We start from the raw sequence: 12,929 nt of genomic DNA on the forward strand, positions 1-12,929 counted from the left end.
CTTCCCTTGTTTTCTTGTATCTGAGTTTTTTCTAGGAGATAGATAGATAGATAGATAGATAGATAGATAGATAGATAGATAGATAGATAGATAGATAGATAGATAGATAGATAGATAGATAGATAGATAGATAGATAGATAGATAGATAGATAGATAGATAGATAGATAGAAAGTTTATTTTCTGCTGTGAGAGAAAGACAGAAACCATGTTTACAGCTTACGGTTGTCTGGGTCACTGGGCTTAAAAGGTCCACAGTATTTAGTTTTAGTACGCCCTGGGAATGACCAACAACATTCTGATCAAGTTATCATCCCTCCATCAGAGCCTGGCACACAGTCTGAGGTCTGGGCCCAGGAAGGCCCGGGAAGCAGCGAGCAAGGGGCAAGCTGCCCGCCCCTATGCTCCCACGGACCAGACACCCGACCGGAGCGTCGTCTCCGAGGCGCGGAGACGAGCGCGCTCACTTTCCTTGCGGCCGTCAGCAGATGTCACTTTGAAGCGCGCCACCGGCCCGCTGCTGCCAGACACGCCCCCACCAAGAACCAACATCTCGCCAGAAATTGAGCGGCAGGCCCGGCCTTCACACACGCCCCGTCCTAACTCACCGTAATGAGATGCTGCGAGACAGCTTTAGTGTGCGGGCATGCACAGGGAGGTCGTTTGCATCCTCCCAGGCCTTCGTGAGCAAGTCCAGGGTCAGGCCTGCTTTCAATGCCCCCCCCCCCCCCCCCCGCTAAATTGCGAGGCTGTCATGATGGACGGTGAGGGTACAGGGGTGGGTTTTAATTGGGCACGCTGGGATTGGAGGGGAAGACACGTGCGCTGCTCACCAGCCGATCGCCTCCCTGCGCCGTGCATCTGGGACTTCTGCAGAACACCAACACGTGTCTATCGTTAGCAGACATCACGTCGAAACGTGACCTTTGTGTCTCACGTTATCAGCAGGCTCGACAGGAGTGCCTCTCGTTTTTACCCGCGTTCTGTGTCTCACAGTCAGGTGCGGCAGCGCTGGGCCTGGTTGCTACAGAATCTTTGGGCATGCATAGATTGACCAGTCAGATGGGCATCTGCGTGGCACATGACTGGGCACTCAGCGAACACTGTTCCCTGTTACCCACCCCATTAGCCCTGCGAGGACCAGCATTCTCTCCGTTTCAAGACGGCGTACATACGTACGTACACACACACACACACACACACACACACACACACACACACACACACACACACACAAGAGGGAAGAGCAGCCTTTTGTTTTCTGTGCCCTGCGCATGGCCCTCATTCAACCTCCTCCTTTTCTCTCCTCTCCACCAACTAAATCTCTTTTCCGGCTTAATTCTCGCTGAAAACCATATGGTGCGTGACATCATGGGGGCAGGAAGCAGTGAGAGAGGAAAGCACAGAGAGAAAGCGAAGGAGGGAGAGAGATTGAACCGCCAGGTCTTTGCGCAGCGATGTCAGCAGACAGGCATGTCGGGAGGCGTGTTGGGGTGAGGGGAGCAGGTTGGAAGTGCTTTTGGGGTTTTTTTTAATACGTTTTGCTCCCACCTGGTTAAATCAGAGTCGGGTGGGGCTACAGAGAAAGTGGTGGGCTGCAGCATGGCTTTCCTTCGGGAAACTTTCCCTGCGCTGGAATGGGGAAATGTCTGCGCTCGCTCTGCAAGTGCATCCCCACTTTAACACCGTTTCTCGTAGACGCTCGCGCGCCTGCTTGCTGGCAGTCGCACACGAGAAAAACCACTTTCACACAACCCAGCTCGCGGGTTCCACGGCTGATGAGACGTTTGGATTGGTCGCACGTCGCAGAAAAAGCAGTCTCGAGGGCTGTTACTGTTTGCATTTTTGACAAACGCATTTTCATGCACCAAACGCTGCTGATGAAAAGCCCACGTGTACATCACGGGAATATCTAGGCCGGACTCGGCGCTTGTTGGCCTGTTTGGATAAAGGCTGTTCGGTAATGTGTGGAGACCTTGAAGAGCAGAGCAGACCCAGCATCTGGGATATACATTAAAGGCCTACAACGTGAACAACTATTTTCACCGTGTTGCCTTAATGAGACAAAAGTGCACATTCTACATCTGTTTGTATTGAACCATGAGATTTTCCATGTTTATACACCATGATAGGCAGAATCTTGGAACGCGCATCCTCCTCCTCGGCAGACCTCGGGTCTGTTTCCGCTGCCCTCGCTCTCTTCTCTCCCTCTCTCTCCACCCTGTCTCGCTCCATCACGGATCCGTCCAGCTACTCGGCCTCTGTCTGTCTGGACCGATCGCGTCCCCTTCGTCTCACTGACGAGTCACAACCTGCGCACCGAGTTTTACGTCCGTCGGCCGCGTTCGCTCGCTGGGTGAACCCGTCTGCTTTGTTGGGAGGTCCTGGTCTCCATACCACCACCACCCGTGCTCCCGCCAGCTCTCTATCAGCGCGCACGCACATGCGCGTGCGCACGCTACCCCTCCACTGATTAATGGCAGAGCTGGGGTGTGTGCCAAGCAAGTTCCTTGCGCGGCGAAGCGGCGGGGGAGGGGATTCGAGGCAAGGGCTGCCTCGACTGCAGCTGTGGTTTTGGAGACCGTCTCTCAGCCCCTACGCTGCCCCCTCTCCCCCTCTCCGTGCTGGCTCCTCAGGGGACACACGCCTTGGCTGGGGCCCAAGAACTGGGGAGCCACGACCAGGCTGAGGCAGGGGCTGAGGGCAATAGCATGGGCGAAGAGAGGGTGAAATATGACAGGAATTAAAACTCACAATAGCGCAGGAGAAAGCAGAGAAAAGCAGGACTATTCTTCAAGATCAGAGGTTACACTCTTCACTATGTGACTATGAGCTGCTTACCGCTAAATAAAAGAGAAGATGGAGAATTCTCCGCGCCCGTTCGGTCACTTAGAGACCCTTGTGCAAAAAGGCTCCCGTCCGGGGGAGCCAGGACAAACCCACAAACATACCCGGGCTCCCCATTACCATCGTTTCTTTTTTTAACCGCATACTTAAAATTGTTTTACAGAGTCAACGATGTACGTGGAGGGAACGTCCGAGTGTGTCATGCAGGTTGAGTCGGCTTCAGTGCCGATTCCCCATGTTCCTCTCTCTCCCTGTGCTTTATGTGCTGCAGTGGGTTGACCCGGCTCTCACCCCGGTGCCACCCAGCCAGCGTGGGTCTATCGCGCCTCCCCTGCCAAAATCCCACAGCACCACATCTGCTATCCATAAACGCCAGCCACCCTCGCCCACACTGCCGGGGGTGCCCTCGCCCCCGCAGGACGCCCTCACCCGACTCATTCCTGCAGCGCCTGCTGTGCGGGGCACGTCCCGCGGGCAGGCACTGCCTGTTCCCTTATCTTTCTCCGCTTCAACCCCTCGCTCCGCTTTCTCTCTCTACCCCTGCTCCTCCCCCTCGTTATCCCCTTCCAACGGAAAAATTTCTCACCCATTCTATCTCCGGCCGAAGCCAGCCAAGTGGAGTGCGGTGGCAGCGAACTAGGAACCGCAGGACATTCCTGATCCAGGCCGCCGGCCTTAAATCCCTCCGGCCCTGATCTGGGCCGCTCCCGCGCTACAGACTTTCACCTTCGGTCGCCTCAGATCTGAACACGCTTTCCTTTCCGAAACTAGCAGTCAGAGAGAGAGAGAGAGAGTGTGTGTGTGTGTGTGTGTGTGTGTGTGTCGGCTCTGAAGGAGAGCTCCTTGCTCACTCCATCCATGCACTGCTTATAGCTGAGGACAATCTCCAGCGTGGGAGGGTTAGATTTCCTCTCTAGATCACGAACATTTGGCCGGCTGCGCCACACCCATCCAGCTTTAAGAAAGATGTGTTAAACACATCCCTGCTTGCTGCCCCGAGTGCACCGTGCGGAAAAAACCAACACGGGAATAAATGGAGTGCCTCGACTTACCCGTCCAGAGCTTCGAGCGCACCCCCAGGCCATAATGAAGTATTACCCTTGTGCAATTGTTTTAGCTTTATTTTGCCTCTTTCCAGTGTAATCAAATTCAGTGTGCGAAAAAGTTTTTTTTTTGTTTTTTTTAAAGAATTGCACATATTGAACTTTTGATCCCCCATTTTGGCTCACACTTGCCTTCCCAAGCTCAAGCCTTCACCTTCTCTTTTCCCAGACATATTGGCATGCATCTGTGGTGTGGTCCCAGCACAACCCGAGATGAATCATGTATCTGCAAGCATGCAAGAGCACTGTTTTATGATAAATATTACAAACCATAAATCATTGTTTCTCAGAAGAGCAAAAAAGCACAGGGGGGGGGGGGGGGAGAGCGAGCGAGAGCGCGCGCGAGAGCGCATGCAGGAAAGCATCTGAATCCGGAGAGAAAACACGAGCAGGGTCATGCGCCGTGCGTGTTCCGAGTGTGAATGGTGGTGAAAGGGGGGCTTCAGGTCGAATGGACCACCAGGGAGAGGGAGCGGCGGTTGAGGGAGGTCAGGCCGGCTGAGGCAGCTCGGAGCAGGAAGGCGCAGCCGCCGTCCCAGGAATAATACGGCCCCCCCCCCCCCCAGAAAAAAAAAAAACCGAGCCATTAGACGGCCGCCATAGACGACTGCACCCGGTTAAAAGTGAGCGGCGGGACGAGCGCGTACGCGACGAGTCCGCCGGTCCGTGCAGGCCCGCGTGAATCGGCCGAGGGTGATGACTGTAAGCGTCGACATTTTTGAGGGAGATCGTTTTCCAGCATGAGGTTTGGTTTGAGTTAGAGGATGAGAAACGCAAACTCACAATGACAGTATTTACTAAGAGTGTTTGGATGCGGTTTTCGCCCGTGCTGTAGTCATGCAGGCAGAGACACCATCACTTGAGGTTTCAGCTGGAATTCGACTCAATTCACAAATGTTCCTCGCTATGCCGATAGAAACTGCACAACAAACACATACGGCAAGTACACAGTTTGAAAGGGAACTAAACTAAACCACTCAGTTAGCTAGTGGTAACAGAGTGTGAAAAAGGGTTTGCCAATTTGGCGTTTTATATACAACTTTATCCAGTGATTTCATAATGGTTTTCTTTCAGAAGAGGCGACAGTGTGTCAGTGCTACAACACTCAACAAGTCCACCAATAATACAGTTATGCCACCTAGTGGCTATTGTGAGAAAATGCTTAAAATTATGACCATGAACAAAATGACGAACTATCATCATATTTATTCTTCTACATCTATATACTGTAGGAGTAGCCATCAGGAGTAAAAATCACGTCCACGGGCCCTGACGGTCTGTATTCCCCTGCCCTATCTAGTCCATGGCGAGGAGATCCTCTAGCTCCTCCCTCTTGACCCAGGGCACAGAGGGCGGCACATAGGGGTCATATGTCCAGTGGGGATACACCCTCTTATACAGGTTCATCAGCACTGTGTCTTGGGAAGGCAGCTGACTGTCGAACACGCACTTCATGTGACCGTGAGTACCTGCGAAAAACAAAAAGGGAACAGTGAAAACCAAACCTTCGTTTCATTCCCAGACCAAACTTCATGTTCTCACACGGCTTTGTTTTCGTGCGTTTTTTTTTTTTTTTTGTGAGCTTGTGATTGAAAGCACAGTGAACCAGTGTGGGCCCACCCTTACCCAAGGCCTCTTTGATGTGTCCCCTTCGTCCCCATTTGGTGCGCAGCTCCACTGGCTTGAACCACAGGATATCATCTGCAAGACAGAGGCACGGACCATAAACCCCCAAAGCCAGAGGCAGGCGGCGCGTTTCCTTCGGGCGGCACAAACACCGCACTTCCTGCCTCACCCCTGTCGAAGAACATGTAGCGGACGACGGCCGAGCGCCGATTGATCTTGAACGGGTGCCCGCTCAGGACGATCCTCTTCAGCACCACGCGGCGGGGCTCGCAACTCAGCAGGCTGCCGCTGGCTACCAAGTCATGCATTCCTGGAGGGGGGAAGAGAGAGAGAGAGAGAGAGAGAGAGCAGCAAAGGCATTACAAACATGACAGGCGTGACTTGGAGTGGGGGAAGAGTGTCAGAGTGTGAGCGTTCGTAGCTCACCGTTGTCCCTTTGTTTGAAGAGCAGCACCCCGGCAGTGGGGAAGGTGATGGGCGCATACACGGACACCACGGTCGGAGCGTCGGCGCGCAGGAAGCGCTCCATCTTGTGCTTGTCCCCTGCGCAGGCAAACACATTAGCTCACAGGCCATGCTGGTCCTCCCCTCCCTAACCACGCAGCTGGACTCTTACGACCCAGCACTGGGCACCCAGCACCGGAGAGGATTATTGCCAAATTAAATACCATCCCCCAACCCCACCCCCAACAGAAAACAAACAAATACAAAATCAAAGAAGAGCTGGTGATCGGATCCAACCCTGTTCCTGTTCTCCGAATGGGTTCTGTCTGAGGTCTCGGGGCAGCTGGGCCTTACCGGCGGTGTGCTGGGAGAAGAGGACTGAGCCCCGGAAGCGTCTGAAGCCGCACTGGAACACCAGCTCCTCCTTAGACGCGACGGGCTCCGTGTGAGCAGGGTGCCGGCGAACCAGCACGTGCATCACGGACATCTACACATGGGGGTGTGGCGCACAGTAATCACGGAGGTTATTCTTGTGCTCTGCTGGCGAGTAACGCGCGCGTGGCGTGGCCTTCGGTCCGTACCTTGTGCTCGTGCGGGAGCAGGGAGATCAGCACAAGGGGCTTGCCCGCCTCGAAGCTCTCCATCACAGAAGGAGGCACGTCCTCCACGTGCAGAGTGACGTACCAGCCAACCTGTGGGAGCGCATCACACCAACATGCACCTTAAGCAGCTGCACTCCGGCCAGGAACGTTCATGCATTCAATCGCTCACTTACTCAGTCAGTCAGTCTCACACACACGCACACACACACGCACACACACACACACCATGGCCCCCTCGTCCTCGGCAGCTGCCTCAGCTAGGACACGGCGGCGTGTTCGCTCGAAGTTCTGGAACTGGAAGATGCGCGAGTACTCCTGAGGCAGGTTCTCCATGGGATCCCACGGAGACGAGCGGAAACTCTTCAAACCCCTGTATCGTTGGAACCTGACCCATGCACCCAACAAATAAACAACAAACAAACAGACATGACATCAGGACTTTTTAACGAATAAGGGTGTGAAAGACAGGTTGGTGTGGCATTCCAAAGCGTGTCCGACCCCCTGGCGAGCAGAAGGCAGGTTTCGTATCCGTATACACTGTGTTGGAGGGGTCCTGGCGGGCTGTCTTGCCCCTTACCTTGTCCTGGCGGGCACGTCTAAGGGTGTGTCCACTTCGTCGGGGAACATCTCGTGTGATCGAGCTTCGCGGTAGCGCTCGAGACTGTCTTTCTCCTCTGACTCGTCCATGGCTTCGTCGTATTTCTGCTCGGCTCCGACGCGGCCCGTTGAGCTCATCTCCTCCTCTTCCTCCTCCTCCTCTCCAGATTCACAGCCAAGCTCACCATCCTAAATAAAAGCATAAGAAATTAGTATCCAAAAAAAAAGCACTCAATGCCACCCAAAAACTTAACGCGCACAATATTTTAGGTAAGGCATTATATCAGTCAGCTAGACGGCTATATTTCCAAACACAGGCGAAATTTAGTCTTGCTCTACCATTCACTGCTCATTTGAGTTATCCTTTGGGGAAAAGAGGGAGGAAAAAAAAAAAAAAAAAAAAAAAAAAAAAAAAAAAAAAAAAAAAAAAATCGCATTCAGTCCCCAAACAAGGATTATACTTTTTTTTCAGAAAACTTGTCCCCTTTGATGTCCATCACTAAATATACATAGCCTTTCTCAGGAGAGAGCACGTGGTCAGAGACATGTGAAAGGGGCAAGATGCACTGCTGGGATGAATCCACACCTGGGAGGGGTCAGCCTGCAGAACAATCACAGGTGCACTAATAAAAATAATCTCCCGAAATCATTTGTAGTACCACTTCCCTCCTTGCTAAGATCTAGCATTGTGAACTGCTCTTTGGTGCTCCCCCAGACATCAAACGCATGCTAATTGCGATTAAAGGAAAATAGCTTGAGCGGAGCCTCCATACATAAGGAGCTTCCCCGCCGCTCTTTCAAGCCCAGCTGGTATAAATAAATGGCCGCCCGCTCCGCGGGTCCTGGCAGGAAGCCCTGTCCAAAGTGCAGGAAGTCGGGAGGCTTCTCTCGGGACAGGCCTGCCGCTCCAAAACACCATTGTTGCGGCGAGCAGCCTGGCACTGGGGTTTAGAGGCAGACACTGGGAAAACAAACAGTGCCTCCCGCCGACGCACAGCACACAAAGGGCCGCTCACGTATGCGGAGTTCCGCCGGCACCCGTGCCTGCTACCGCTCCTCCTCGCGCCCCCTCCCCCCAGTCCTCTCTGGGCCAATCACCCACTTCCCCCACCCCCCACCCCCACGCCTCTCTCAACCAATCGCCCCCCCACACCTCTTCTCAGCCCATCACCCCTCTCGGCCAATCGCATGCAACCCACCCGCACACCCACATGCCCTCTCGGCCAACTGCCCGCTCCCGCCAGCCTTATTTTGCGCGTCAGCTAGCGTTTAAGTAGTGGGAGAGTGGGAGCACTTCAGCTTGACCCACGCTGACCCCATTGCTCACTGCCTTCCTCCTCTGCCACCTCAGACAACGGCGCTGTGACGCACAAACAGCGCACGACTGTCCAGGACCAGCGAGTCACGTGTGGATATTTTATGGCTGTGTTCACAATGCTTTTGTGTTGTTCCCAAGCTTGCACTAATTAGACACTTCCTAAGGCATTTTTAGTTTTGAAAAAGCATGTGATTTATTTCACTGGATATGTCTTTGAAGTTCGCGCTAGAAAACCTTGATCTTCCATGACAGAGAACTTATTTGGTGGTATGATTTATGTACAAAGCAACACATGTGAGTAAAGTTTATTAACCAACATATCCCAGCTTGACAAACGCAAAATCTGGATGAAACCCACCTGAGACTCATTTTCGGCATCATCTCCATCGTCCATCATATTGTCATCGTCATCATCATCATCATCATCATAGCAGCTGTCCACATCCTCTTCATCGTCCTCATCCACAATCCATGTGGCTTGATAGTCTGAGGTGCCCTTTGGCACCTTCACCTTTCTGCTCTTCCTGGCCTCTACAGTGAGGATGAAGAGGACACCAAAGTTTCTGTCCACTCCCAGCTGTAAAAAGCAGCATCAAAAATGTTCCACTTCCTGCCTGTGTGGCGTAGGGCCAGCTGCACATGCAACAGGCATTTCCACTCAAACACACCAAAGCTGCTGCTAACTGACAACAAGAGAAACCAGTAACTCCTGCGTGACTGGTTGTAACTCGGTTCCGTTGACTGCTGGTTGGTGGGTATTTTGGGGGTGAGGAAGAGCTTTAGGCATTCCAACACCCCCTCAAACACCCTCAAGCAAGCCGCTAGCAACAGCGAAGTCATGGCTTTGATCCCCAGGGAGTGCGTGTAGTGTCAGACGGACGTACACGTATGTCGCTCTGCATAAGAGCGTCTGCCAAATGTTTTGAATATAAACGACCTCCCCTACCCTCAGCCTCCTGGAGCTCGGACTCGGTGGGCCACGTCTGTTCCCCCTCCATGGGGTCGACCTCGGCCTCGGCCTGCAGGCTCTCTCTCTGAGAGGGGTCCGCCTTCATCAGCACGCGCACCTCCGCTCCGGCCTCAGACGCGTTTCCGGCACCGCCATCCTGCACGCCGCACGGGTTCACAGAGAATCAACACATCTGGATCATCACACTTTTACACAGAGCTACGTAACACAACACCTTTGGCATTCCGTATTTTGCACTGGACAGGGGGGGATTTGTCTTTGAAAAAATTTATTATTTCATTTCCTGCACATATTAATGTTTTTAATGTGGGGAAATTCTTTGATGGTACATTAAGTTATGTGCCTTAAATAATGAAATGACAAAGTCTGAATGCTACAACTGTGCCTAGTAGTGTCTAGTACTGAATTTTGCTTAATCAATAAATTTTACACAATCATTTATTTAGCTTTTTTTTTAGGATTTATTTAGTATTTGTTTATTGCTTTTACCCCTTGAAATTAATTCCTAGCTACGCCACTGAACTGTTGTCCACGGCACAAAAAGAAAGTTTCCCCGTTATTCCATGTGCCACCACAGTTTCGCACTAGACATGCAGGCAATGGCATTAAAGTATAACCTTTACCAACAATTCATCATCAGAATTTTTAATGTTCTTACTTCATTTTAGCGTTGTGCATATTTGGCCATGATGTTAACATGGGCACATGGTAAACGTGTCTGAAGGCAACGTCCTAAGAGAGCACCTCCAGTTTTTGCTCACCATCATATCCACATCTCCTCCTCTGGCCGGCTTTGCAGGGTGCAGGGCAGCTGCGACAATGGGCAGAGGGTCATCGGGTGCGTCGATCTGACTCAGCTGAAAGTCCCCGTGACCAGCAATGTGCACCAGCCTGTTCACCAGCAGGGGGCAGCCTCGGACGTAGCCCGACACATGCAGCTTCCCCAGACCCGTGGCCGGTCCTCTCCCACCACTGCCACCGGGGGTGTAAGAGGCTTGCTGGACCAGCATATGCGAGCGGCGAGAGCGGAAAGCCAACCGGCGCTGTTTCTGCGCCCCCAGGTGGCGGAGCAGCAGCGCCGCATCCTGCTCCGAGTCCACGGGGAAGAGGCGCGCGTCTGGGAAACGCGTCTCGGCCAGTCGGGAGAGCGCCCGGCGGGACTCGGCCCGCTTCTTCACCGGCAGGTCAGCTATGCCCTGGCACACCAGCGCTGAGCGGCGCAGACAGAAGAGGGCGAAAATGGGCACCAAAGTGAGAAAGAGAAAGTGCGCCTCAGCCAATCAACATCAACGACATCAGGGGAGAACCACCCCTTGAACAGACACGCGCAAGCTACATCAAAGCAGACTGTGACTTTTCCCCAGCTTTACCGTGACTTGGCAAGCCTTGTGCGAAGAGGCTGGAAAGGCAATAGTCTCCATAACTGTCCCAGCCTTCAGTGGGTTCCAGCACAAAAACCAAACTGGTCGCCACCTTGGACACGTCCAGGAGCGAGTGCAGGTCAGCTGAAGACAGGAGCGGACAGTGGTTTTAACTTACAGTCAGCACCCTGCATACAGAGGCTCTGTTGGCTTATTGTATTACTGTCTGGGTTTGGGATTTGACCCTAAAAGGATGGGATTCTTCCCCATGTGCAGTCTGTTTAATTTGCGAAGCTCCTAAAATTAAAAGTGATCATAAACAAGGATTTTTCCATTAGATTTTTAAATGGGGCTTTTTTTTTTTTGGAAGATTAAAATGTATTGAAAAGGCAATAGTTCAATGAAATGCCATTCATGTGTAACCTCAGCACAACATACAGGACACCTGTGCTTTCAGGACCATGGTACAACAGAAAGGATTGTGCTAAACAAAAGCAATGCTCGCAAAGTCTTTACTATAGTGCAGTTAGCCAGGACAAACCATAAAATCTGTATTCTTAATTCTGAGGCAATTTGATCTTTTAATTCTGTGTTAAACTTAACCACGAGCTGAACTGGAAGAGTGTAGTTCTGAACGTTATGGATGTGGGACAGGGAACGAGTTATGTTATCAGATGCAATTTGCATTAGTTTATGGTCTTGCAAAAGTGTGTATTAGATTTCATGACAATAATATCCTACCACCTCTATGTGGTTGTATGGTATCATATGGCAATAACTCTGGATGAGCTGTGCAGTAAAGCATCACCTGGGTCTGGGCGGTGGAAAGTGAATCTCTGTTTAAAGCGGGGAAGGACCAGGCCAAAACTGTCCTGGGCCCCTTTAACTCCTTGGTCTTCATGTAGCACTCCTCCGGCCCCCTCGCTTCTTAGCATTTGGGTCACGGCTCCGGCATCCACATCTGCGTGCAGGGCGACGACTGCCACTAGATGAGGCGGGCCGTCCCTACTCCCCAGCCGCCGTTTCTCTGTCAACACCTTACAGAAGCCAAAACAGAGACGTTTTCCTCAGAAATTCTCTTTGACTCCCAGTTTAAAGTCTTTGTACAACAAGGGGAACCTCATTTCTTACATTTACAGCATTTGGCAGATGGTGTCCTACAGATCAATTTGTATATTTATCAGTATGCATGCTCCCTGAGCATCAAACCCTCGACTTCGGTGTTACCAGCAGCTTGGTCTACCTGCTTTAGTGGATGGGCTACAGGAACCCCTAACTTACCAGGTTCTTCTTGTTCCGACGCAGTTGGCTGGCTTTGTGTCTTCTGTCTATCCTTGTCAACTCCCGCCTTTGATTCTTGGTAAGAGCCACCACAGCAACTCTGCCTAATTAATGTGATCATTATTGAAACAGTAAGTTTGGTCTAGACCGCAAATCCAAATGCAAGTCCTGAATTTTGTAAAAATCTTAATAACTGATAATTATGTGAACATTACACTTGACACCTATGTAAAGTGAAGGTGCTAATCTGTATCTAAAATTCAGAGCTGCGATTTGACTACGTATGTTCCTCAAATTAACTGGCAGCAATTCCAAAACCCAGATCTGGATATAGGATTGGTTTATGTTAATCCATGTGTGAAGAAAACATCCTCAGCTCACAGGCTGTATAACTTAAGATTTAGATGGCAAGTTTAAATTAGTCTAACATACTTTAAAACTTCATTGCACACGTATTTAACTTGAAAGCTAGTTGAAATTGACGCCACTGTCCACCTGGGTTACTGCTGACCCTTCGGAGAGTCCAACTATTGCCTGTCGGTGGACAAAAAGTGACTGGACTATAAACACGTGTTTAACCAGCCATGCTGTATTACCTACCGGTGATGCCACAAGAAACGCTGAATCAACATAACGTCCAGGCTTACCCTTGCTTTCACGTCCAATCTCGCCTTTCGTTCGGTGTTTCCCATGCTTGTGCTGTTTGTTTTTCTGTTTGTAAACCCCAGGTCGGTGGGTTTGTTGCTGCTCTCCGCCAGCAGCCATTTTCAGTCAGACCGCA

At 51.5% G+C, this 12,929-nt stretch overlaps 1 protein-coding gene across 1 annotated transcript; it reads right to left on the reverse strand.

The window, feature by feature from the left end:
* Positions 1 to 5,135: 5,135 nt before the first annotated feature.
* tsr1 (TSR1 ribosome maturation factor) lies at positions 5,136 to 12,929 on the reverse strand. Its single transcript, XM_035534477.1, has 15 exons — positions 12,796 to 12,929; positions 12,149 to 12,252; positions 11,676 to 11,904; positions 10,877 to 11,011; positions 10,268 to 10,716; positions 9,483 to 9,642; positions 8,895 to 9,067; positions 7,199 to 7,407; positions 6,847 to 7,006; positions 6,601 to 6,711; positions 6,374 to 6,506; positions 6,002 to 6,118; positions 5,745 to 5,885; positions 5,576 to 5,650; positions 5,136 to 5,418 (listed from the first exon to the last, which is right to left on the reverse strand). Exons 1-15 carry the CDS (start codon positions 12,911 to 12,913, stop codon positions 5,246 to 5,248), a joined length of 2,487 nt encoding a protein of 828 aa, XP_035390370.1. The 5' UTR covers positions 12,914 to 12,929; the 3' UTR covers positions 5,136 to 5,245.

Source organism: Electrophorus electricus, chromosome 15, assembly GCF_013358815.1.
Source record: "Electrophorus electricus isolate fEleEle1 chromosome 15, fEleEle1.pri, whole genome shotgun sequence".
NCBI lineage: Eukaryota > Metazoa > Chordata > Actinopteri > Gymnotiformes > Gymnotidae > Electrophorus > Electrophorus electricus.